Source organism: Triturus cristatus, chromosome 8 (genome assembly GCF_964204655.1).
Source record: "Triturus cristatus chromosome 8, aTriCri1.1, whole genome shotgun sequence".
Taxonomy (NCBI): Eukaryota; Metazoa; Chordata; class Amphibia; order Caudata; family Salamandridae; genus Triturus; species Triturus cristatus.
Genome location: NC_140591.1, coordinates 1127281199 through 1127303904, shown reverse-complemented (window position 1 = coordinate 1127303904; position 22706 = coordinate 1127281199). Strand labels below are relative to the sequence as shown.

General features: G+C 45.9%; 1 protein-coding gene across 1 annotated transcript in view; it reads left to right on the top strand.

Moving 5' to 3' along the window:
- CNOT11 (CCR4-NOT transcription complex subunit 11) overlaps positions 1-22706 on the top strand; it is a 155511-nt gene that overhangs the window by 103095 nt on the left and 29710 nt on the right. Inside the window, exon 6 of the mRNA XM_085622759.1 lies at positions 13622-13718. Coding sequence (XP_085478885.1) covers positions 13622-13718 — 97 coding nt within the window. The remainder of the gene's footprint in view (positions 1-13621; positions 13719-22706) is intronic.

The following is a 22706-nucleotide window of genomic DNA, read 5'->3' as shown; positions in this document are numbered from 1 at the left end:
CTCAGTGCCCCCATGGTGCATGATACTTCCATCGCCTCATCAATAAATCACAATTGTCATGCCAGAGACCCCAGTGAACGTTCCTCAACTCCCGATCCCCCCTCCCAAGGACAGTTACCTTAAAACTAGTTCCCATCCAAACAAAGTACCAACTAAACAATAAAGCAAAGTCCTCTGACTACTTCAGAGGCAAGGGTGAACACAGCTGACCCGGGGCCGGCTCCTCAACCCAATCATGTGTCACCAACCACAGATAAACAGACTACCTTCCCATTGCATTCACATCGTGCACCCAATCATCTCCCTGCAGTGAAGCCCCCAATAGATTCCAACCTCACCACCATAGGGTCAGATTATCTCATCCACACTTTGGGGCGTAACCACCGGAAGTTTTGTGCTGCTACCCGTAGAATTGTCTGTTCCACTCTCCGCAGAGTCCTCGGCAGACCCCCCCCCCCCCCCCCCCCTCCCCTCCCCACAGAGGTAGACTAGCAGAACCTGACAGACTCCACCGCCCGTAGGGCAGCCGCCCTCTCCAGCCCTGTCTGCACAGTGGAGGGCCTCGTCCGGGACCCCCGCCGCAGCCGCCGTGGTCCAATCCCTCCGGTCAATCGACACTGGGGCGCCGACCTCTCGCGTCTGTCCGTGGCCGCCCGTCCGCCTGTATACCTTTCCAGCCACTCCCAGGCCTCCGCAGGAGAATCAAAGAAATGGGATGCACCCTCAAAAGTAACTCGTAGCCGCGCTGGGAACAAGAGGGAATACTGCAAGTTCTCCTTCCTCAGCGCCTTTTTAACCTCCAAGTAAGAAGCCCTCCGTCGTTGGACCTCCAGGGTATAGTCCGGGAACAGCGTGACTCTACTGTTATCCACGATGAAGGGGCCCATCGTTCTCACCCTTTGCAATAGTAGATCCCGGTCCCGGTAATGGAGGAGGCGAGCAATCACCGTTCTCGGCAGCCTAGCAGGGACCCTATGGGCCCGCTCCAGCGTATAGAAAACAGAGAGACCCTCCGGAGCTACCACGGTTTTAAGCCAGGTCTCTAAATACGCCACCGTGTCAGCTCCCTCCACTCCTTCCGGGAGCCCCACCACTCGGACGTTGTTCCTCCGATTTCTACATTCCGCATCGTCCGCTCTGCGTTCCAAGGTGTTTACTCTCGCTGTGAGAGCGTTTAGCTGGTGGGCCGTATCTTTGCTAGCCGGGAGCAATTCCGCTATGCTGGTTTCAGCTTCTTTGACTCTCCCCGCCAACTTCTTATGTTCGTCACGCAGTAGGCCCAGCCCAACCGCCACCGTGGTAATGTCCTGGTGGAGGGTAGATTTAGTGTCTTTAATGGCTGCCAGGATTTCTCGGAGCTGTCGCTGTATAGGGTCTCCTGCATCCACCTGCGACAAGTCTGTCACCGCCTCCTCCGGTTTTCGGCCCGTGTCAGTGTTCCTGGGCCTAGGCTTACCCATAGCGGCAGACCTGCGTTCCAAACTCTACTCGAGACGCCACTCGTCCGCAGGCCAAGAGTCCTCAGGCCGGGAAGGCTCCGCCACACCCCTCTCCGCTCACCTCTCACCGTCGACAAGGAGGCCCCAGCGGCAAGAGTTCACAGGTTCCCTCACGACCTCCCAGTCCACACTCATCACATTCCGATTTCAGAGGGGGGGCCCTCTGCCTCGCCCGCAGACCACACCCAGGCCGCAGCAATCTTCGACCCAAAGTTAGGGCCAACTAGCGTGTGGCCACAAGGAGCTCCAGTTTAGGGCAACTGCAGTGCCAGCACCTTCATATCCCCCAGGTCCGCCGATCCAGCGAACCGCTCATCGATCCACAGAGCGCCGTCACCAAATTCAGGCCCCAGCACCAACCAATCAGAGCCCAGGGAGGGCCACACTGGCGGTATACCTCGCGGACCCCTCAGTGCCACAGAGACTTGTGCTCCCTCTCTGCTCAGCAGCGGCGGGCCGCTCAAGGCCAACAATAGACTCCCCGCAGGGGCCCGCGGCGCACTTCAGCCAGCGAACCGTCCACAGCAACGATCTTCAACGATGCCAGGGGGATGCAGTAAGTGGCCTGATCACTTCGTGGGCCAGCAGGGCGAATGCCCAAGTCCGCGGTTTCAGTGCCCGGCGTGCAAAGGCACCACTCCCTTCAACTGTAGGTAAGCCCGTCCGGCAGCGCCCGCAGCGCGGCCACTGTCAAGGCGCCGCACACACCACAGCCTTCAGCGCTCCACGTGAAGCCCAAGAACCACCGCTGTGGACTGCCGCGGCACCCCAGTGCCGGCCAACGGCAGGGCGCGACAGCCCCAATCTCCGTCCTCCAAGTGCGTGCTCCCCCTGTGTCACTCACAGCCAGAGTGAACGTCTGCTACGCCTCCAGTGCCGCAGTCAGATCGCCACAGCGCAGTGCCGGGCTGACGGCCCCCCCAAGCCACCGGGCACCGGCAGAAGCCCCCACACATCAAATCGAGGGCAGCCACTCGCCACATCAGGGGGCAGTTGCGGGCAGCGTCTCCAGATGCAGCTCCCAGCAGGGGCCTGATCGCCGCAGCCTCACCTCCTCGCCAAGGACACGTCTCCCGGCGCCGCCCCCCAGACAGGGGCCTGCACGCCTCGTGGGCACACCGACCTCTCCCAGCGGCACACGCCCAGTCGCGGCTCCAGGGGAAATAGCCGGCACCGCGGCGGCAACTCGCCAAAGGTAGAACTCCGGCGCCGCTCGCCTCACGCAGCCCAGGATCGCAGCGAGGGTGGTAAAGGTTATTAACTCCCTGTAGCGGGAGTTTGGCAGGATCAGGATCGGTTAGTCAGGAGAAATTAGCGGATGACTGAGCCGAGCTGCAGGAGCCTCACCACAACGCGGCCATCTTGTTCGTGCGCCACCTTTCGCCCCCCAATATTGATCCATCCATGGATAATGATCCAGATTTATACCCTGGAAAGCCATCACCTTCAGATGATAACGTAGCTTATCAAGAGCCAATTTATTTCAAGAGCAGCAGCTTATGAGGTTACATTATACAAAGAGTCTTTGGAAGAAGACTTTTTATTTGAGACGCTAGGGTGTACACACAGGACAAGTCAGTCTTCTTATGTTAAAGGGCATGATGAGACATGCTGATGAAATATTTAGGGACTCCGTTCGCGCCCACATTCTAACACCTTGGGATATTAAGGGATAGTTGCCTTTTTGACCCACTAATGGTCTCTAATGCTTGTAAGAGCAAACTCACAGACCTCTGCAGATGCACCTCCGCCAGACAGAGTCTAATTTGATCTATGCATCAGGTAAAATGATTTTGCTCAAGCCGCTAACCACTGGCGTATTGACAACACGCAGGGCCTACTAGCTAGGTATGACCGGGCACACTGGGATGAGATGGAAGACCTACTTCAATACCTCCCAGAAGAGCACAAGAAAAAAAGCACAAACGTTAGTACAAGAAGGCAAACTCATATCGAATACCTCCATTAGATGTGATTTAGATGCTGCTGACACTTCAGCAAGGGGAATTAACACTAGCATTCTCCTATGACAACATGCTTGGCTTAACATTTCAGATTTTAAACCTGAGGTTCAGCAGTCTATTTTAATTACCCCTTTTAATAAACCACATCTATTTGGACCTCAAGTAGATGAGGCCCTAGAAAAAAATGAAAAAGGACACAGACATGGCGAAGTACTTCTGAGCACTTCAGTCTCCATCAAACAGAGGCTCCCTTTGCCGCTCAGTTTATAGAGGAGGGTCCAAAAGCACATCCTCAGACCCTAATTCTTCCGCCTGTAAATCAAACACACAGCCCTCTCCCTCTAGAGGTTTCTATAGAGGAGAGTACCGAGGAAACAATTTCAAGGGTTGGGGTAAGAGCATGCCAATACATAACTCCCCTTCCCCCCCCAATAAGCAGTGACTTGCCTACATTTCCCCCGCTCATTTAATAGCTGTCGGGGGAAGACTTCAACAATTTTTCCCCATTTGGCAATCCATAACATCAAATAAATGGGTACCAGACTTTATCCATCATGGTTATTGTTTGGAGCTCACCAGCAATCCTCCCAATTTTCCACCTTGCACTTATAAATTCTTGTCAGAGCACCTACAGCTCCTCAAACAAGAGGTACAAACTCTAACAAAGGGGGCCATAGAACCAGTTCCATTATAGTACCAGTGTTCAGGGGTTTACTCTGTGTACTTTCTAATCCCCAAAAAGGAAGGCTCCCTAAGACCAATTTTGGACCTAAGGATATTTAACCTCTACATACTGTCAGAATATTTCCATATGGTTAAGCTTCAACAAGTGCTTCCTATTCTACAACAAGGAGATTTTATGTCCACACTGGACTTAAAAGGGGCATATTTTCATACTCCGGTTCACCCAGCACATCGCAAATATCTCAGATTTGTGATTGTAGGAAAACACTATCAGTTCAAGGTACTCCCGTTTGGAGTAATACTGCTCCCTGAGTGTTCACAAAATGTCTAGTAGTAGTGGCAGCTCATCTCCGAAGACAACAGATTCATGTCTTCCCAAATCTAGACGATTGGCTCGTCGAAGCCAGCACACACCAAAAGTGTTAACAACACACTCAGACTACATTAGACATACTCCACCAATTGGGTTTTACGGTCAACACGCAAAAGTCTCATCTTCAGGCTTTGCAGATACAGTCCTGTCTGGAAGCGACATTAAACACTCACATCTCTAGCCTCTCCCAATCCAGCCAGAATTCAAAATATTCAAACTATTTTACTACAGTTTCAAACCAACCTATACTTGGCAGTCTGGACTTTCATGCAACTGTTCTGAATGATGGCATCATGCATTGCAACAGTGACTTGTGCGTCCCCTATAAGAATGCTTAGCCCGTCAGTGGAGTCAGTCTCGGGGTCAATTAACAGAGCGCCCTTCATCAACCCTGTTCCACAGATCCTGCTAAAAGACTCATACCTCACAAGTTGGGGTGCCCATCTCCACAATTTGACAATTCAAGGTCTATGGCAAAACAAGCACAAAAATCTTCACATCCACTATCTAGAGTTTCTAGCTGTGTATCTAGCACTAAAAGCTCTTTAGTCTTACCTCATAGGGAAAGTTGTCGGCTATGTACTTTGTACAAAAACAGGGGGGCACACACTCTGCAACTGTCACGCCTCTCTCAGACCATTTGGCGTTGGGCAATCCATCACAGAATTCATCGTCTGGCAGAGCACCTCCTAGGAGTGAGCAATCAAATTGCCAACCTCCTTAGCAGATGTGGCAACAAATATGAGTGGGAACTTCATCCCCAAGTTCTCCTTCCATACTTTCAAGAATGAGTATTCCCACAAATAGATCTGTTTGCCACAGTTGACAACTCAAAATGCCCAAACTTGACCTTCAGGTTCCCACACCCTCTATCCAAAGGCAATGCCCTATAGATTAATTGGTTAGGGATATTTGCCTACGCTGTTTCGCCTCTCTCGCTCTCCTTCCATTTCTGGTTCGGAAGCTCATGCAAACATCGCTCACACTAATCTTGGTGGCTCCGACATGGGCCCCGCAACTGTGGTTTGCCACACTCTTGGAACGATCAGTGGTTCCACATCAAAAGCTGCGTCTCAATTCCAACCTTCTTACTCAGAACCATGCAGAAATCAGACACCCAAACCCCAAGGAACTCAATCTAGCAATTCGACTCCTGAAGTAATAGAGTTTGGATACTTAAATTTGCCACCAGATTGTATGACCATTCTTAAAGCAGCAAGAAAGCATGCCACTAGAGCATATTATGCAGCAAAATGGAAAAGATTTGTTTTATATTGTAACAACCACAATATTGATCTGCTAGATGCCTTTATCCAAAATATTATTTGTTACCTTTTGCATCTACAGCAAGCTGGTCTAGCTTACACATCCATTCGATTTCAGCTTGTGGTAGTTGCTGCCTACTTGCGAAACAGATAACTTTTATGTTTGTTCAAGGTTCCAGTAATTAAAACCTTTATTGAGGGCCTTAAAAGAGTAGTACCTCCTGCACCAGTATGGAATCTGAACATTGTGCTTACAAGACTCATTGGTCCACCTTTTGAGCCATTACACAATTTATCCATTACAGTTTCTTTCTTGGAAGGTTGCCTTCCTCGTTGCTGTCACTTCACTAAAGAGTTCTTGATCTGCAAGCATTAACCTTAGAACAGCGTTTCTCAAACTGTGGTCTGCGGTCCCCCAGGGGTCCGTGACACATTCCCAGGGGGTCCGCAGGACGTGAGTACCTACCGTCATTGTAAAAAACAAAACGCCCATGCGCCCTCGTAGCACATAAGAGGTGTGAATGTTGTTGGTGCCGGGGCAGCAAGACTACAATACAATCTGGCCAATCACCATTCAGCTTTAGGTGCAAGCTGAAGGGTGATTGGCCTTATTTTATTATTCGCTTCTGCCCGTCACCCGACGTCTCGCTCGCACGGCAGTGCGTGCATTTCCTCCTCTGTTGTGGCCAGGCCCAGGGCATTTTACGACCATATGTCCCCATTTGCCCTGTAAGCAGGGTACAGCTGTGCCTTGTGTGTCGAGATTGAAGAGCATTGGAGGCTGGAGCACCTTGAACGGGCAGGAGGACTCTTCTCCATCTGGAACTGCATGTGAGCGTTTAATTAGTGTGTGTAAATTGTACGAATTTATGGTTAAAGCACGCGCTCGCCTTTGGGACCTTATAATAAGTGGTTAGTCATGCAGCACATTATCAAGTTCATTTAGATACAGTGCTTCAAATCAAACGGGCAAAGGGAAGGAATGATCACTGACTGACCTGATAACATGAAAACCCAGTGCACCAATGGTTCGCAATACCAGGGGTTGAAAAATTTAGACTTCAAATGGACTTAGACAGAATGGCTTCATGAAGCGTCATATGGATCCCATTACGGAACATTGGTGCTGGGCCCCGACTTTCGAGATGTGACGCCCGACATGGTAGTACCGGCCCTAAAGTGCCCGGCACGACGTTAGACGAGATTAATGCACTTTTGATAACGTACTGATGTCTTCAGGTTTAGTAATGGCAGCTGCAGCTTGGCCTAGCAGGTCACGTTATCATTCAATCATCCAGCTCTCTGTACCGAGGTATTCCAGCCTCCTAATCGGCCTGATGGGAATCTGGTTACTTCAAAGACGAGCAACAGCATGAAGATGAGCAGAGCTGTAGTCACTACAAATCGCATTATGGAACGGCATGTGTTTACATTTATGCAAGGGAGCTAGTCTATGTGACGGTAAAATAATAGCTGTTTAAGTCTACGAGGAGCACTTGCAAAAGGCAGCGAGATGTTTTATGCTGGAACTGTATGAAGGTTCTCCAGAGGCGCAACTAGAGCCATATTTCGGAAGGAGGGGGGCGGGGGGGTGTGTAATATAAATTTCGGGGGAGGCTAATTCTTCAAGCAATAGACTGAGTGGAGATGCAGGGGCTACAAGAAGGGGTGAAAACACAAAAAAGCCTCATTAACAAGTAAATGGTCTTTGAAGACCTGTGAAGTACTCGGGTGCGGCTGCAATAAGACAGTCGCCAGCCCAGGTAGCTGTCTCAGCCCGGGCTGACGCACACGAGGGGGGGTGGGGGGGGACTGAAGCCCTTTGAGCCCAATGGGCGTTTCACGCCTGAGGTTCACCGGTCTGAACCTGGAGGAACCAGTCGCTAGGGTCTTCGGGGAGCTACGATTGGCCCCTGTGTAAAAATCCTATTTGTGTATGCCTGAACGGTTGTGGAATATGCTCCCTTATCAGGACCACTTAATAGACACTGACTCTGAAGAAATGGCGCATAAAACATTTAAAGTGGGCCCCCAAACGTTCTGAAGAGGAAGATAGAAGAGCCAAGCATTGTCATAGTCAGTAGGCCCGGCATTGTCTGCGAGTCTTGACTTTGTCAATGCTTATTTTGTTCTCAAAAATTTTGTTAGGGGGCTACCGGGTGACAAGTCGATATAAAAAATAAAAAAAAATCTTTGGTTGGAAGATTGTGTCAAGAAATACACATTTATTACAGTCCCTGGAAATAAGTACTATGTGCAAATTACAGAGTGAGATTCGCTAAAGTGGGCTGGCACACTGACTTGCGAATGGCGCAACCGTCCAACAAAGTATTACTAAAGCCAAAATCTTTGCAAACGTGAGACCTAGAAGAAATGAAAGACTGCAAGAAAAGGGGGGGTGGGAGAGAAAAGTGAGAAGTAAGTGGTATTATGAAAGAAGGTCGACTTTGCCAAGAAATGGAAAGGTGGGCGAGTAGTGTCTGGAGAGAAGGGAAACGAGAGCAGAAAGGGACAGGGGGTGAATAGAAGAAGATAATGATGAACAAGCGCGGCCGAATTTCAGTGTAAGTTTGAGTGACATTCAAATACCATGAGTGACACTTATTTGTGAGCAAAAATCCGGCATTCGTAGACTATCACAAGCACTTACCTACTTTAAACTGCAACAGTGTGAGTTCCTGGTGCCGGGCTCCAGCCTCGGGCCATACCTTTTGCAGTGCACACACTCAAGTGGACTCTGCTGGGAGAGCTCAAATGCCTTCTGAGAGCCTGTGCCTTTACAACGTGTCCCTGTGTGCCTTTTGAGCACCAGGCTGCAGCTCAACCCCCTTTCCCCCAGCAGCACAACACACAGCACTTTGACACTGACATACCAGTGTCCAAAAATCAGACGGAAGGTTTGGTATAAATAAGAAAAGCATAGGAGGGGGCATAGAAGCACCTGAGAAAGAGGCATGTTTTGTCTTTGTGTTTAGAGTCTGCCCGAACCATAGCAAGACTGCAAAGAAAATGTGACACTTCCTTTCTTTACATTTCAATTGAACTGGACACTTTTAAAGAAATGCACAGTAAAAACAGAGGCCTTTCCTTCTTTTCATGTCTGCGTGCAAACCTGCTTGTACTTTCTGCTCAATTGAAAGGATTCAAACATGTTGCTGCTTTTGCTGTGGATTTGCTACAAGCAAGCGTGAAACTCTTGTTCCTTCCTTCCCCTCTTGGTTACTTTTCAACAAGAGTGGCAGCTGGGCATTGAGTCTGATTCCTTAGGTGGGTGCGCGTGACGTCATCTGATTAGCATAGCCTCGGGTTAGAATAGAGCCAGGAGCTGTCATATTTACAGGCTGTTTTTCATTAGGCGCCAGGCCATTAGATTAAGCACACTGAGTCACCGCGCCGCTATGTTCTCCAACTATTACTCCGTATCGTCCATCGAGCCTTCCGGCCTGCTTCAGCAGGCAGCAAGCTGGTCGTGTGGAAGTGTTACTAATGCATGTCTATGCATTTTTTTGCGCTGATACCGACCACCACACTAAAATGTGTTAGGTTAGTCTAATCCCTAATGCGTGGTACTTGGCAGGGCTGATGTAAGTGAACGTGGATGCTATAAAAATCCAAGCTTTTTCTAAAAGTGCATCTGAATAAACACAGTTAGGAGGGTCTTGTGATCTACCTCCTGCTCCGCCCCAGTACTTGTTTGTGTATTTTTTGCGAATTACTGTTTTAATTTTTTGAAGTTTAAATTGTACAAATTGCTTGGGGGTCCCCGACTTCCAGTAGTGACTCAGAGGGAGTCCTCAAGAGTATAAAGTTTGGGAACCACTGCCTTAGAAGAACTCTTCTTTCAGCTTCACAAAGACTAGTTCTTCGCACCAACCAAAAATTCCTTCCAAAAGTGGGTTGTGCTTTTCATATTAATCAATCTGTTGAGTTACCTGTGTTCTTCCCTCAACCTGATTCAGGAGCAGAAAGAGCTCTTCACACACTTGATGTCAGAAGAGCGTTATTGTACTATATTGGAAGGACAAGAGATTTTCGGAAGACCAAGCAACTATTTGTTGCATTGCTACACCTCAGAAAGACGATCCTATCTCTAAATCTGGTATTTCCAGATGGATTGTTAAATGCATTCAAACTTGCTATGCTAAAGCTAAAAGAACTTTATCTATACCTCCTAGAGCACATTCCACTCTTAAAATAGGAGCATCTATGGCCATTTTAGGGAACATTCCTATAGCTAACATTTGTAAGGCAGCAACATGGTCCACACCACACACCTTTACCAAACACTATTGTGTGGATGTTTTAACATGTCAACAAGTCAATGTAGGGGAAGCAGTGCGAAAGACACGTTTTCACAGAGCTGCAACACCTACCGGTTAGCCACCGCTTTGGGAGAATACTGTTAAATAGTCTATGCAAAGCATTTGTATCTTCAGCACGCATGCCTCAAACGGATTGTTACTTAACCCAGTAAGCATCTGTTCTTGCCATGTAGAGCTGTATTCACATGCACCTTCCCACCTCCCCGGGTACCTGGAGTTGTTGCAGTTCTCACTGTTTACATCACATACGCATGGACATCTTTATACTACTCACTTACTCCATTCTCACGCTCTTGCGGGAAAACAATCTTACAATGTAGTCGATGCCCTTGCGCACTATTACCGAAAGGAGGAGTCACCTTACCTTGTGACTGGAAAAGACCTCTTCAAAGAAAAACAACTTGCAAACATCCGGACCCAACACTAGATGGCAGGAGTATGCAAAGCATGTGAATTGTAAATCTACAGGTGTGCATGCCAAGAACAGATGCTTACTGGGTAAGTAACCTAATCCTTTTCCTGATAGGTCATGGGAAATGAAGTTTTTTGTTGTTGGTTTTTGTTATGGCTGCTTTATAAAAAAAAAAAAGTGAAGAATGAAGAGCATAATCCTCACCACCGGTCCCGACATAGAATCTGGCTCCAGGGCAGTTATCTTCATGTAATCAGATTATGTGTTGAACCGTATAATATGAGAATTCTTCCAATACTTCTGGATACATGTCTCTGTCTGAATTGATCTTTTATGTTCTTTTTCCATTTTTGCAATCTTTTTTAAATCCTAAAAGTTGGACCTACCTCCTTGTTCCATAATCATGGTTGGAATTGGCATCATATTGTATCCTTTCTAGCCTATTCTTTATAAAAAAAAAAAGACTACATGACAGACTCCCATCTGAGTTTTATGTGATAGAGCAATTCCATGTAAAGATCAGTTTCCTACTGTCTACTATTTTGAGTGGACAAGATTCAGCTTTGTTTTCCTTGTTGAAACAGTGTCCTGTAGAGGTATTTGCAGTCAAATGTACTTGTTCAAATAGCTTTCAATCTGAAAACATGTTATTTAAATTGTTCTAAGATCCTTTCCATGTGTGCAGATATTTTACCATTTATAAAATCAGAAGACCTAAGCTTCAGAGCATGTAGGTAACATCAGGTGTGCTTACTCTTCATAAAGCAAACACAGAGAAGCCCTGGGATTTCTACTAACGTGCCACTCATGCATCATAAGTGGCTTTATGGTTTCTCAGCTGGTGTTCTATTTAAAACTGTTGACTATGCATGAAATTGGCAACATAGACTGTCTGATTTTTGATAGTTTTTCTCATTCAGTGACCAATCTGCAGGCATAATGCGCTAAAAAACATTCTGTGATTGTCACTGAAGAATAAGGTCCTTCATGCTCATCTAATTTTACTGTATGCCTCCAGCAAACCAAGCACATGACTATAATACTTCCAGACTTAAAAGGGGCTTTGAACCCGCCCCTTACTTGCTATTAGTTTATTACAACGTCACTCTAATTTACGAGCTTCTGATTGGCCAGCAGGTCTTCTGCATTTGCTTCCTACTCTGCTGTCCGTGCCATGACGTGGAGCTTGGATTAAGTACAGTTTATGGTCCCTGGCTACTGGCCAGTGTCCTCCTACTGCCTACTCAGTCTGCAGTACTTTTGTTTCCTTATTTTGTGAATGAGCACTCCATAGTGTGCATTTGCTGGGTGTCTCTCTCCTCCCAGCTTGTTGTCGACCTCCATCCCCAGGTGCCTTCATATATACTTTAAGGGAATTTTATTTTATTGCTGTGAACTAGACCTCTTTAAATTACAGGCAAATAACTTAATCTCCCTGTGCCTGCCCGCATTTGTGCCCGTCCCTCCTCCACCACCATCAACATCTCCTGCCTGTCGCTGCTTGCCCCCGCTGAACTCCCGTTGCTGTTCATCGATCCGCTCCTCCCTGACCCTCATTTCCCTTTTTTATCCCAATGCAGTTTTATATAGCACACCCACCACCAGAATTTTTTGGAGCCCTTTGCGTGATCACCAGTTACCTTACACAAGGACACATTCGTTGTTGTAGGCACAGGGAGATTAAGTGATTCACACAGAATCACAAGCTGTTGAGCTGACGTAGAATATCTAACCTGGTTTCCCAGCTCCATCGTCTGCAGCTCTGGCCCTTACGCCAAATCCTCTCTCTAGGCTCAGTGATTACTGGCAAATCACAAAATCTCCCCATAGCTTACCCTAGAGAGCGGATCGCGAGATGACAACTACATCAAGAATGCAAGACGCCAGATGTCCAGGTCTGCACATTGATATATTGCCACATGGTGTGTTTCTACAACAATAGTTAAAAATGTAAGTGTATATAGTTAAGGCACATATGGAAATAACTGATGTTATCTTGTACTCCGTTGAATATGAAAAAAAGGTTTTATAAATAAAACATATTTGAGTAGTCTTGAGGATGCACCTCAAGTGAAGGAATCTGTTTTGTGAATCCTGTCACATGACATGACCGCCTCTGTACAAGCAGTTTCGTGGTGCACACAGTAGTATGCAATAGCCAAGATAACTTTTGTTTTGTTGTAAATGCTACATAAAACACAAGCTCAAAGTTCCTTCCTGCCAGTGCGACACCAGTAAAAATGTTTGCGCTCAGCACACATGTTGATGTCAGGCACTCATTCTGCTTATGGTCTCAATGACCGTTGTTTACTTTTTCTGTGAACATATGTTCGGGTTCTACAGGAATTGCATATGATTAGTCAATGATTATCCTTGTGTTCAATGTTTTTCTGTACAAACAACTTGATCATAAAATATCTTCCCGGCCTGCCAAGCAAGATCAAATCCCTAGCCTCAGTTCAACAATTTTTGATTACAGGTAAATCACTTAATCTCCCTGTGTCTGAACACAACTTGTTTTTAAAATTTGTTATACGTTTTTTTGCAGTTTCATATAGCACTAACACCATCTAAAGGTATTGAAGCACTTGACATGAGCACCAGTTACTTTTCACAAGGACACATTCATTACGGTGGACACAGGGAGATTAAGTGATTTGCAGAAAAATCACAGGCTGTTGAGCCGAGAGTTTAACCTGGTTTATCAGTTCCATAGTCGGCAGCTCTGACTCCTTACTCTGCATCCTTTCCCCAGAAGACGCTACATCCTCTCCCTGGGTGACGCTACATCCTCTCCCTAGCCTTGACCTCAGTTCAAAATGTTGCTATTGTGGCCAGATAACTTAATCTCCCGTGCCTAAACACATCACACATTGGCAAAGCCAATAGGGTTCACCTATGCGAAAACATCAGGTTTTGGTAACCTTTTATTTTAAGACATGTTGCACAGCAGCTAGAGCTGCTTTGCAACATGTCGCAAAAACATTAACAAAACCAGTACATTTTGCAGAGGCAAAAGCTGTTTGCTTTGCCAGTGCTTGTTGTTTTCTGCTGTCACTGTGCTTTTATCATGAGATTTAATGTGTTTATTTTATATTACAGGCTCACTACAGCTGTGGACCTCCCTCCAGAATTTATTCACCTTTACATTTCAAATTGTATCTCTACTTGTGAACAAATTAAGGATAAATATATGCAGGTGGGTAGTTGACAAACTTTGACATTTCCCGGTTTGTTGAGTCCCAAAGAGAATGAATGGGAAATATTTTGACTAATTCTTAATTTGATTAGCTTTTTCTTCTCTGTTGACTACTTCTTTTGATGTTGTCACATCTAGGAATATAGCATAACCATGCTGCTGCTATTACAAATTACTCATGTCGTTTAATGGTCTAAACGTCCTGGCCTTTTAACCAGTAGCATGGTGCTTGCAGATTCTGCCCTTTATGCTAAAACACATTGTGGAAAAAGACAACCAAGTGCTGTGTAATGTGGATGCTGTTTAAAAAGCCAGGATAGTCCTATCACAAGCTGCTACTTGGCAGCACTAACCTTTGAAACCTCAATAAACAATCTGAAATAGATTTGGTGGACGCTCCCAGCACTTCTGGAGGCCATTGGAATAAAATCTGTCTCTGCTACTTTGTATGGCAAAGAATTGTGGGGTCAGAAAAACTGCATAGCCGTCCAGGGTGTAGATAACCATTTTCTATAAAGATTGCTTCTGTTGGACTCACTTATTTATTCTCCATTTGATGATTTTGTAATGGTCTTTAAAGCACTGCTGTACTTGATGCTTGCTAGAGTTCACTCACAATACTTTAGGGACATCTTGGCAAGATTGATTCATTTTGTAAGAGTAGTGTACCAGACTTTAGAACACTCAACTGAACTAAAAGTGCAGAGTCTATATTATTAATAAAATATCCATATGCAACCTTGCCATACTGTAGGACACCTACAGGGATAGGATCAAAAAGAACCTAGTATAGAAAATTGGAACACTCTGGAAACTTCAATATTGTGTTTGGTATTTCAGAGGATATGTTACCTGTAGGATGAGAAAGTTCTACATTTTGCTTAGTCTGTGGGGGTCTTACTTGTGTGGCAAAAACGAGTACATTGGCTGGCTATTCTTCCCTTCCATACAGCTACTGTGTCAAGATATCGCGCAACATATTTGTACATACAGGTCTTTCTAATTTGCGCGTTATGCCTTCCTAATGCTCCACCATGCTATCCTATTGTAAATCGGTACAGAAAAGTAGGTGGACATTTTTTATTTAATTTATATGAACTAGTATTGTCGTACTTCACCATCTATGTAGTAGTATGCCCTTTGCTGTGTAATTGACGAAATTGTAACTGGAATATGTATCTGGAACTGATGCCCGCACACCGTTTGGTGCCTAAGCTACTGCAGTGCTGTCATGGCTGAGGCTGCATGTTGCCACCTGGCAGTACTGGTAGGCGGTTGGGATGGGGGCTTTTATGGAGCAGTTAGAAGCCTTGAAGGATAGTCTAGATTCACAGGGGTACTCCTAGTACGGCCCGCGGGCCACCAGCGGCCCGGCAAGCCTTTCTTTGCGGCCCGCAGACCTTGCAGACATCGTACCGGTGTTTTGGGGTTTTTTTTGTGGTTTTTTTACAGTGTCTGCAAACACAGACTCTGCTCTGTGGGGGCCGGGCAATTCAAGTGATAGTCCGAGTGGAGCTGCAGGGGTGCTAAGAAGAGGTGAAATACAACAAAGCCTTGTTATCATGCAAATGGTCTCTTAAAGACCTGTGAAGTACTCGGGTGGGGCTGTGTGTGTGCCCGGGAAGGGAAGCTGCCTGAGCTGCCACACAAGTGGGGGTGAGGTGACAAAGAATGACAGAGGACAGCAAGGTGTGAGTCGGGTGAGGTGACAGAGGGCAGTAGGGAGCGACAAAAACGGACCGAGACAGATAGAGATAGAGACAGACCGAGACAGGGACAGACTGACAGAAACAGAGGCCGAGCCGGATAGAGACGGACAGCGGCGGAGACGGACAGCGGCAGAGACGGAAAGGGAGACCGATGGAGAGAGACACAGGGAGGGAGACACACACAGGGAGGGAGGGAGGGAGACACACACAGGGAGGGAGGGAGGGAGGGAGACACAGGGAGGGAGGGAGACACAGGGAGGGAGGGAGCGAGACAGACACAGACAGGGAGGGAGAGGCAGAGATGTGTATGCTAGGTCCGATAGCTCAGTGGGCGAAGGCGTCCGCTGCAGGGGCCTGTGTTCCACCTCATGGTCACAGGTTTTTTTTGCTGCTCTAGCCCCGCCCCGCCCCAATGACCCCGCCCCCACGGTGCGGCCCTTGGCCACAAACTACACTGTAAATTTGGCCCCCGAGAGAAAGTTTGTGAGTACCCATGGTCTAGAAGGTGAGGAATATGCTGAAAGATTAGGTGTCCACCAGAAATGTAGTTACCCAGGTACGTTTTTTTTCCTTTATGGGTAGGGTTAACAGGAGTTCCTTGGTGACAAGTCAATACTCCAGTACTGGGCCTTTCTTTTACAGATCACCATTTTCATGTTGGTTCAGGTAAATCAACCAATGTGGACGTGGAGTCCAACTGGCAGACAGCACAAGCGGCTTGTTACACACAAATCTATGTATAAAACTAGAGCACTGAATCTTTAGGGACCTCAAGTCATTTGGTAAACTTGAACTCCCTTGGCCAACAGGACAATACTGCACAGTGGGGTTGTGGCAGACTGCCTCTGAGTACTACCTTGCTGAGGAAGAGGCAGGTGCAACCAGAACCTATAGCTATATAGTCCACAATCTCCACAGTTGGAAGGTAGTCAGTGTTGCAGTTACATTACCTACCCGAAGCAGTTCTTCAGTTCATGCTTCTTCAGGCCAGTTCTATTGAATGTGACCTTGTGACTGCCTTGGCAACCTCGGCCCATTGAGATATCTTCTACTCATTCTCTGGTCAGGTGAGGCCTTGGGAAAATCTTCCAGGCATCGCACCAGCTTCTCCTGACAAGTAGTCTTGCTTCTCATGCAGGCTGTTAAGTTATCTCGTCTTAAGTCACACCAGTAAGGCTTAATACAGGGTTCCCAGAAGGCCCAAGATGGTGGAATAAAGGTTTTACTTCTGTTGGTGAGTCTTCCCAGCATGATCACTTCTTTGTCCTGGTGATGCACGAAGAGCTGGCACAAGGAGGCACTTATCCTTGGTCCACCTGGATTTATGGACATTTTACCACGGGATAAACTAGACTCGCTCTGGAAACCACTGTTTGTATCGCGTGATTGTGTGCTTTCACTCTTTTTTTTACACGGGGGGGGGCATGGAGGAGAGTTATGGCCCGCTGCCTTTTCCACACTGTTCCCACAGTCATTTCACCATCTACACCTGCAGCGCTGTTTAATTAAGCAGTGCAGGCAGCGAAATGCCTATCTGCATAATTAATGCGGACCAAAGTCCGCATACTGTCCTTCTGGTAGCAAAAGCTGGAAGCCTCAGGCAGCCATAGGGATCACATTTTTCAAATGCCTGCAATCGTGGAGACATGCATCTTCCCATCACCTGTTTTCTGGACTCTGAAGCCAAACTTCACATTAGATGTGTTTGGCATTCTGTAATCAACACAGCCACCTTGTCTAGTCCAAAGTAAGTGGTAGCAAGAGAACCCGGGTAAGGGGACAGGATAGGCCTCTACCCAAAGAAGGTGAAATTGTTCCAAAATATCCTATTTTGGTGTTTCATGAACCAAACCCTTCTATCTACAATTGAGCATACTTTCTGTAAACCAATGTGAGTGTTGTTGATTGTTACCTAAAATAGTACCTAAATACTGATTGTGCGGAGGAGATTGACTTTCCTTAGGACGAGGTGCAAATTTGATTAACATTTTCTACTTTTTCTTTTTCAAGTTGGTACTGCAATTTGCCCTTTCCAAGAGATTGGTGTCATCTCGCTGACCAGAATAGTATGGAAGATAACTAGAACTACAGTCTTAAACATTAAGTCTGTTGGTGTGTAGCAGAAAGGTAATATATCTGCTTCACCTGGGTTACTGAAGCAAAATTTCCTTGCCAAGTTCTCCTCTGGCACTAAAATGTTCAATTGCGAAAAGTAGGATGACCATTAAACCAATAACTTTAAACTCTCAGATGTACAGTAGTCCCTTATGGACAAGCCCTTTGACAGGACTCTCCTTTTTGAAGATAAAGTGGGCTTTGCTCTGGACTGCTTCAAAGAAAGCAGCATGCTCCTTGGGTTGCCTGCCCTACTAACTGCACTCGCCTTTTCTAATGCACCCATCCCCCAAATGACCATACCTGCCTAAGTTTTAGCTTAGTTATTAAGCACCCTGGGTTCCAGTCAATTCTCTAGAGGACATGACTAAAAGGAGTTTTCACAGCACCACACAATTTAAGTCAGATGTGCACGTTGATGAATGAAAGGTCCTTTTCAACGTGGTTGCTTCTATGCAGATATTTTTCCTATTGAACTTATAATAAAGGTGACAAAGGCTGAGGGCCATTGCAGAGATTGCTTTTCTATGGCCAATAGTTCACATCTCCCTAAAGAACAGATGGTTCAAAGCAATGGCATCAGTCTACTGACAACCTTCCAGTGAAAGGGAACTTTCCGAGGAACACTCATTGGAAGATGATCCTCCAGAGCTATGCCTTAGTAAATTGCTGTATCTTTTAAGGAAGCCCTCACCTAAAGTACCCTTTAGTTGGTTAGTAGATCAACACACTTCTAATACCATGGGCAACGAGTTCCTAACATGGATGCTGGGAAACAGTCTAAGGAGCCACCCCAGCAACTTCATACCCACGCATAAAATAATTTGATGTTACTTATTTTTAGGTGCCGTAAAATGTTTTTTGCATTTCTGATCTAAAACCCAGTTTAAGTGCAGGCTGAATGTGACCCTCTTTATATGCGTTTGTTATACTGTACACGGAACCAAACATTTAACTGTTGAATCAAGATTTCCTTGGAAAGTCAACAAAAGAGAGGACATCTTGGCTAATTATTTCCAGAATAGCAGTGCCGAGGCTCTAGGTCATTAGTGGTAAGTAATAACCACTATGCAGATTACTAAGTAGCTGCTAAAATCTGGAGAAAAAGGCTCAACTTACCAAATTCCAGTAGATGCTTTCTAAGCAGTAAGAATGGAGAGCTAATGCTCCCACCAGATGTTTGGTGAACAAGACAAACACACCTGCAGATTATGTGGTAGTCTCCAGTAAAGATTGGCATATCCTCCCTTTCTCACCTCCTTTTTGCCTTGGTGTCATGAGCCAGTGTTTATTTTAAAACCCTGGGAAGCAAAGTGTTAGAAATGCATTAATATCTGTTTATTTATTTTTACATATATTATGTAAGGCATACATGAAAGTACAGTTTGGTACCTTCTTTTGCAAAATGATTTTGATGCTATGCCATCTAGCATTTGTATTATACCAGTTGACTTGCACATTGTTACTACTTGACTCACTTCATGTTATTCCATGCCATTTCTTTTATATGCTCTTGCATTGGATGCAAACTGCTCTTCTGCATTTGCATATAGGGGAGTCCCAAAATTGAGACGTGTGTCTGGTGTTAACCACCCCCTCACCGTTGGCCTGTGAAAGCCCCCGACCACCTCCTGCCCCCACCACCCTTTCATGGTTATGGGTATGATTTTCCTTTGACCACTGCTTTCTAAAGTTCTTGCTACCTCCTTCTCGTCTGTTGTGATTCTAGACTGCTCTGTTTAGTGGCAATATGGTGGGGGAACAGTTGGTAATATTGGTGTGAACCTGATTATCCATAACTAAAAACTATTGGCAACAGTAACCTCAAAGTCCCTTCTTACTCAGTTACTGTGCTAGCCTACTGTCCCTGCTGTCATCACCTAAACTCCTACCCTCTCCAAAAAAAGGTAACATAGTGGACATTGTTAGTGGCACAAATACAGAAATGATGTCCTCATAATACATCTGGTAACTTCAACACTGTGTTGTGGGGTGTGGGAGAAGTGGACCTTGAATACGTTACCCACTCCACATGATCTACTGTAACCACATAGTAAGTCATGCAAAAATCTACTCCACCATGTTCACTTAAATAAAACTCACTGTAGCCAAATAAATGTTGAAGGCTTTACTCTTATGAGAGAAATGACCAAATCTAGTGCTGTTATCAGTTGTTGCAGGTTGGCAAATTCATATAGTAGTCTACAGCAAATCTATTCTTACTTAAATTGGTAAGTTTCAGTTGTGCAAAAGTGTGCGAATAAATTAATAATTTTGAACGTTTGCCTCTAATAAAAAGAAGTAGGGGGGAGTACTGTGTTTGCAGTAGAAGTCATGCCTATAATTCAAACAGGCAGCTGTGCACCCAGATGGTTACTGTCCTTGTGGTCGAGGTACAGGTCCTTGTTTGAGTCTGCATTATTGTGGTGTATCGTCTTGTTGGAACCCATGGTCTTGTGTCACATACAGCAGATGCAGCACCAGAAGATCCACTTATTAACCCCTAGTGCTTGATGAGTGACAAAACCCACAGACAGAAATGAGTGATTACATCTTCCCCCAGCAGTAGTGGGAATGCCAAGATGGTGGCAACTCAGTTTGACAGAGGCCATGCACCTGACAGACAATTACCAAATTTAGAAGGGATATCTCCTGGAGGCCACCCTCTGAGCAGGCAGTGTGAGGTTTTCACTGTGATTTTGTGGAAATATGGATTTTTCTGGTCAGTTATGTCCCCTATCTTGGACCCCAACGGTTCTATGTGCATGTTACAAGTACATGTATGTTCCCTCCAGTTCCAGTTATGAAGACGCAAATACATGTGCGTCCACCGTTAACATGTCCTCTGTTGATCCGCCATGAATGGGCCGGATATTCCATTCCTAAGTACGAAAGGCCACCGCCTTTTTATGGTTCACTTATGCCATTTTACAGTCCAGGCAAGTAGGCCCTGATTCTGTCATTAAGCTTTTCTTGCCTTCTGCCTCTGAAAGCTCCAGTCTGAGCCTGCATCTGTGACCATGAACTTTGTCTCATTCTCTGCGCGGCTCACGAAGCCTGACATCAGCCTGCTGCCTGCCAAAAACTGTATTTCACCTTCGAAAATTATCTGCTCCGCTCCCTGCCCAATGCATTCCTGTCTAGTAGCTTAAGTAAACATTCTGCCAACTACCGAGCAAAGGCCCGGCTTCTCTGTCTTTATGCAAGTAATTCATAGCCCTGTTACTATGGAAGATTCCGCCCTCGCATCTAGTGTAGACACTTAGACGCTTGTACACGCACTAATAGTCAGTATAGTCAGTATAGAATAAGATTCCACTCGAAGAGACCTCTCTTTTCGATAACATAGTTCTTTAAACATAGGATGTTAGATATGATTTGGGATTAGGTTGACTTGACCCTCCAGACTTCTGTCGCCACATGTAGAGCTAAATGTCAAGTCCCCTTCACCCCCTAGTTGCACGTCAATTACACGTCATGCTGCTGCGCGCGCTTTTCTGCCAAGTATTTCTGCTGACATTGCGAAATTCTTTCATGTAACCACCCTCTTATGACATCACATCTGATGACGTTCTTTAAACACACCCAGTTACGCCTATCTTTGCCACGTATGAATATATTATCTCCACTATCAATTGTTACGCCTCTTGTATTTGCTTCACTGTAATGCTTATTGTATAAAAGTAATTGATTGTCAATAACGTATGTACCTGAACCTTCGTGGTGATGGAACCTGGAGCAACCGATTATAATCGACCTCTGGAATAAAGCCCATTCCGAACCTCTAATACCACGGATTCTGCCTCTTATTTACTGAGCTATTTTATTATGTTTCTGTATCAAATTAAGTCCCGGTAATTAAATTATTTACCACATGAATGGCGCCCGAACAGGGACACTTTCTCATCTCACGCGCCGGCGGTGCGTTGCAGGCCCGGTCTCCTGCCACAGCTGGACGGACAACAACGCGTACCAGCAGGATTTCCTGTATCTCCCTCCGGTCAAGCGGGGGCGACTGAGGCTGCGATCAACACCCAGACGAGGCGGTGAGAAGTGCGAAGTATCCCGACCAGAGCCTAGCTGAGAGAGCAAGATCCGAGGTATACAGAGGCCCACCAGTTTCCGAAGTCCCAAGTCGAGTCCAGTGTCCGAAGTGTTCAAGTCGAGTCCAGTCCGGTTCAAGTTCAGTTCAGTTTCCGAGGCCTTCCGTTTCGAGCTACCCGGTGAGTACCATTACTGGGGAGGCGTTCTGGCGTGCACATAAGTTGTGCCGGTCCAGACGGGTTTGGGTACACAAATCCGGTCTGCACTGTTTCAGCAGTGTATCTGTACTGTTTAGCAGTATATCTAGTATATCAAGTATATAAATTCAGAATAAGTCAGTTAATGTCGAGTATTATGTTTTAGTGATTAAGTTTTTCTTAGATCATCGTCATCATCACCGCTGCTCATTTTAAATGTTAAATGTTAAATGTATTGATACGTCCTGCATATTGTGGTATGAATGACTGTTCATTATTGTGTTTTATTGTATTAAGTTTGTTCAAGATCAAGTAGCAGACCAGTTCTCAATATGCCGCTCTTTTCGAAACTAAGACAGATCACAACTAGAAAAGGGGTACTCGAAGAAGCTGTTCCCATTCCTCCTAGGGACACTCCAGGGTACTTCATGTATCATAAACATGGCCTAGACGCCATATTATTTCTTGATTTATGGGTAGACTACACTAAGGAATTACCAGAAAGTCAGAGGTGGCCCGCAGCTGGGACCTGGGATGCAGAGTGCATCGTGAAAGTAGAGGAAGAATTATGGAAAAAGAAAGCTAGACAATCACAGAAAGACGCCATTGAATTATGGCGTAAAGAATCGTATAGACGTACAGAAAAAGCACGTAGACAGGAAGAGAAGAGTAAAGAGAATTCAAATGAAGTCCGAGAAAATCTATTAATTAAAGAAGGTGCACGAGTGAAATCAGAACAAGTAGACAGACAAAGAAATGCCTTTATGAATGGTATGTATCCCCTTCTGGCTGAAGGATTACCTAAGGCTACTCCAGGGATACCAAAAGACTTGCCAACCCCATTATTTCCAATAAAGGTACATCCTAAGGGGCATCCTAGAACCGCAGAAGATGTTTTTCTTTCCTCATATTTGGATGACGCA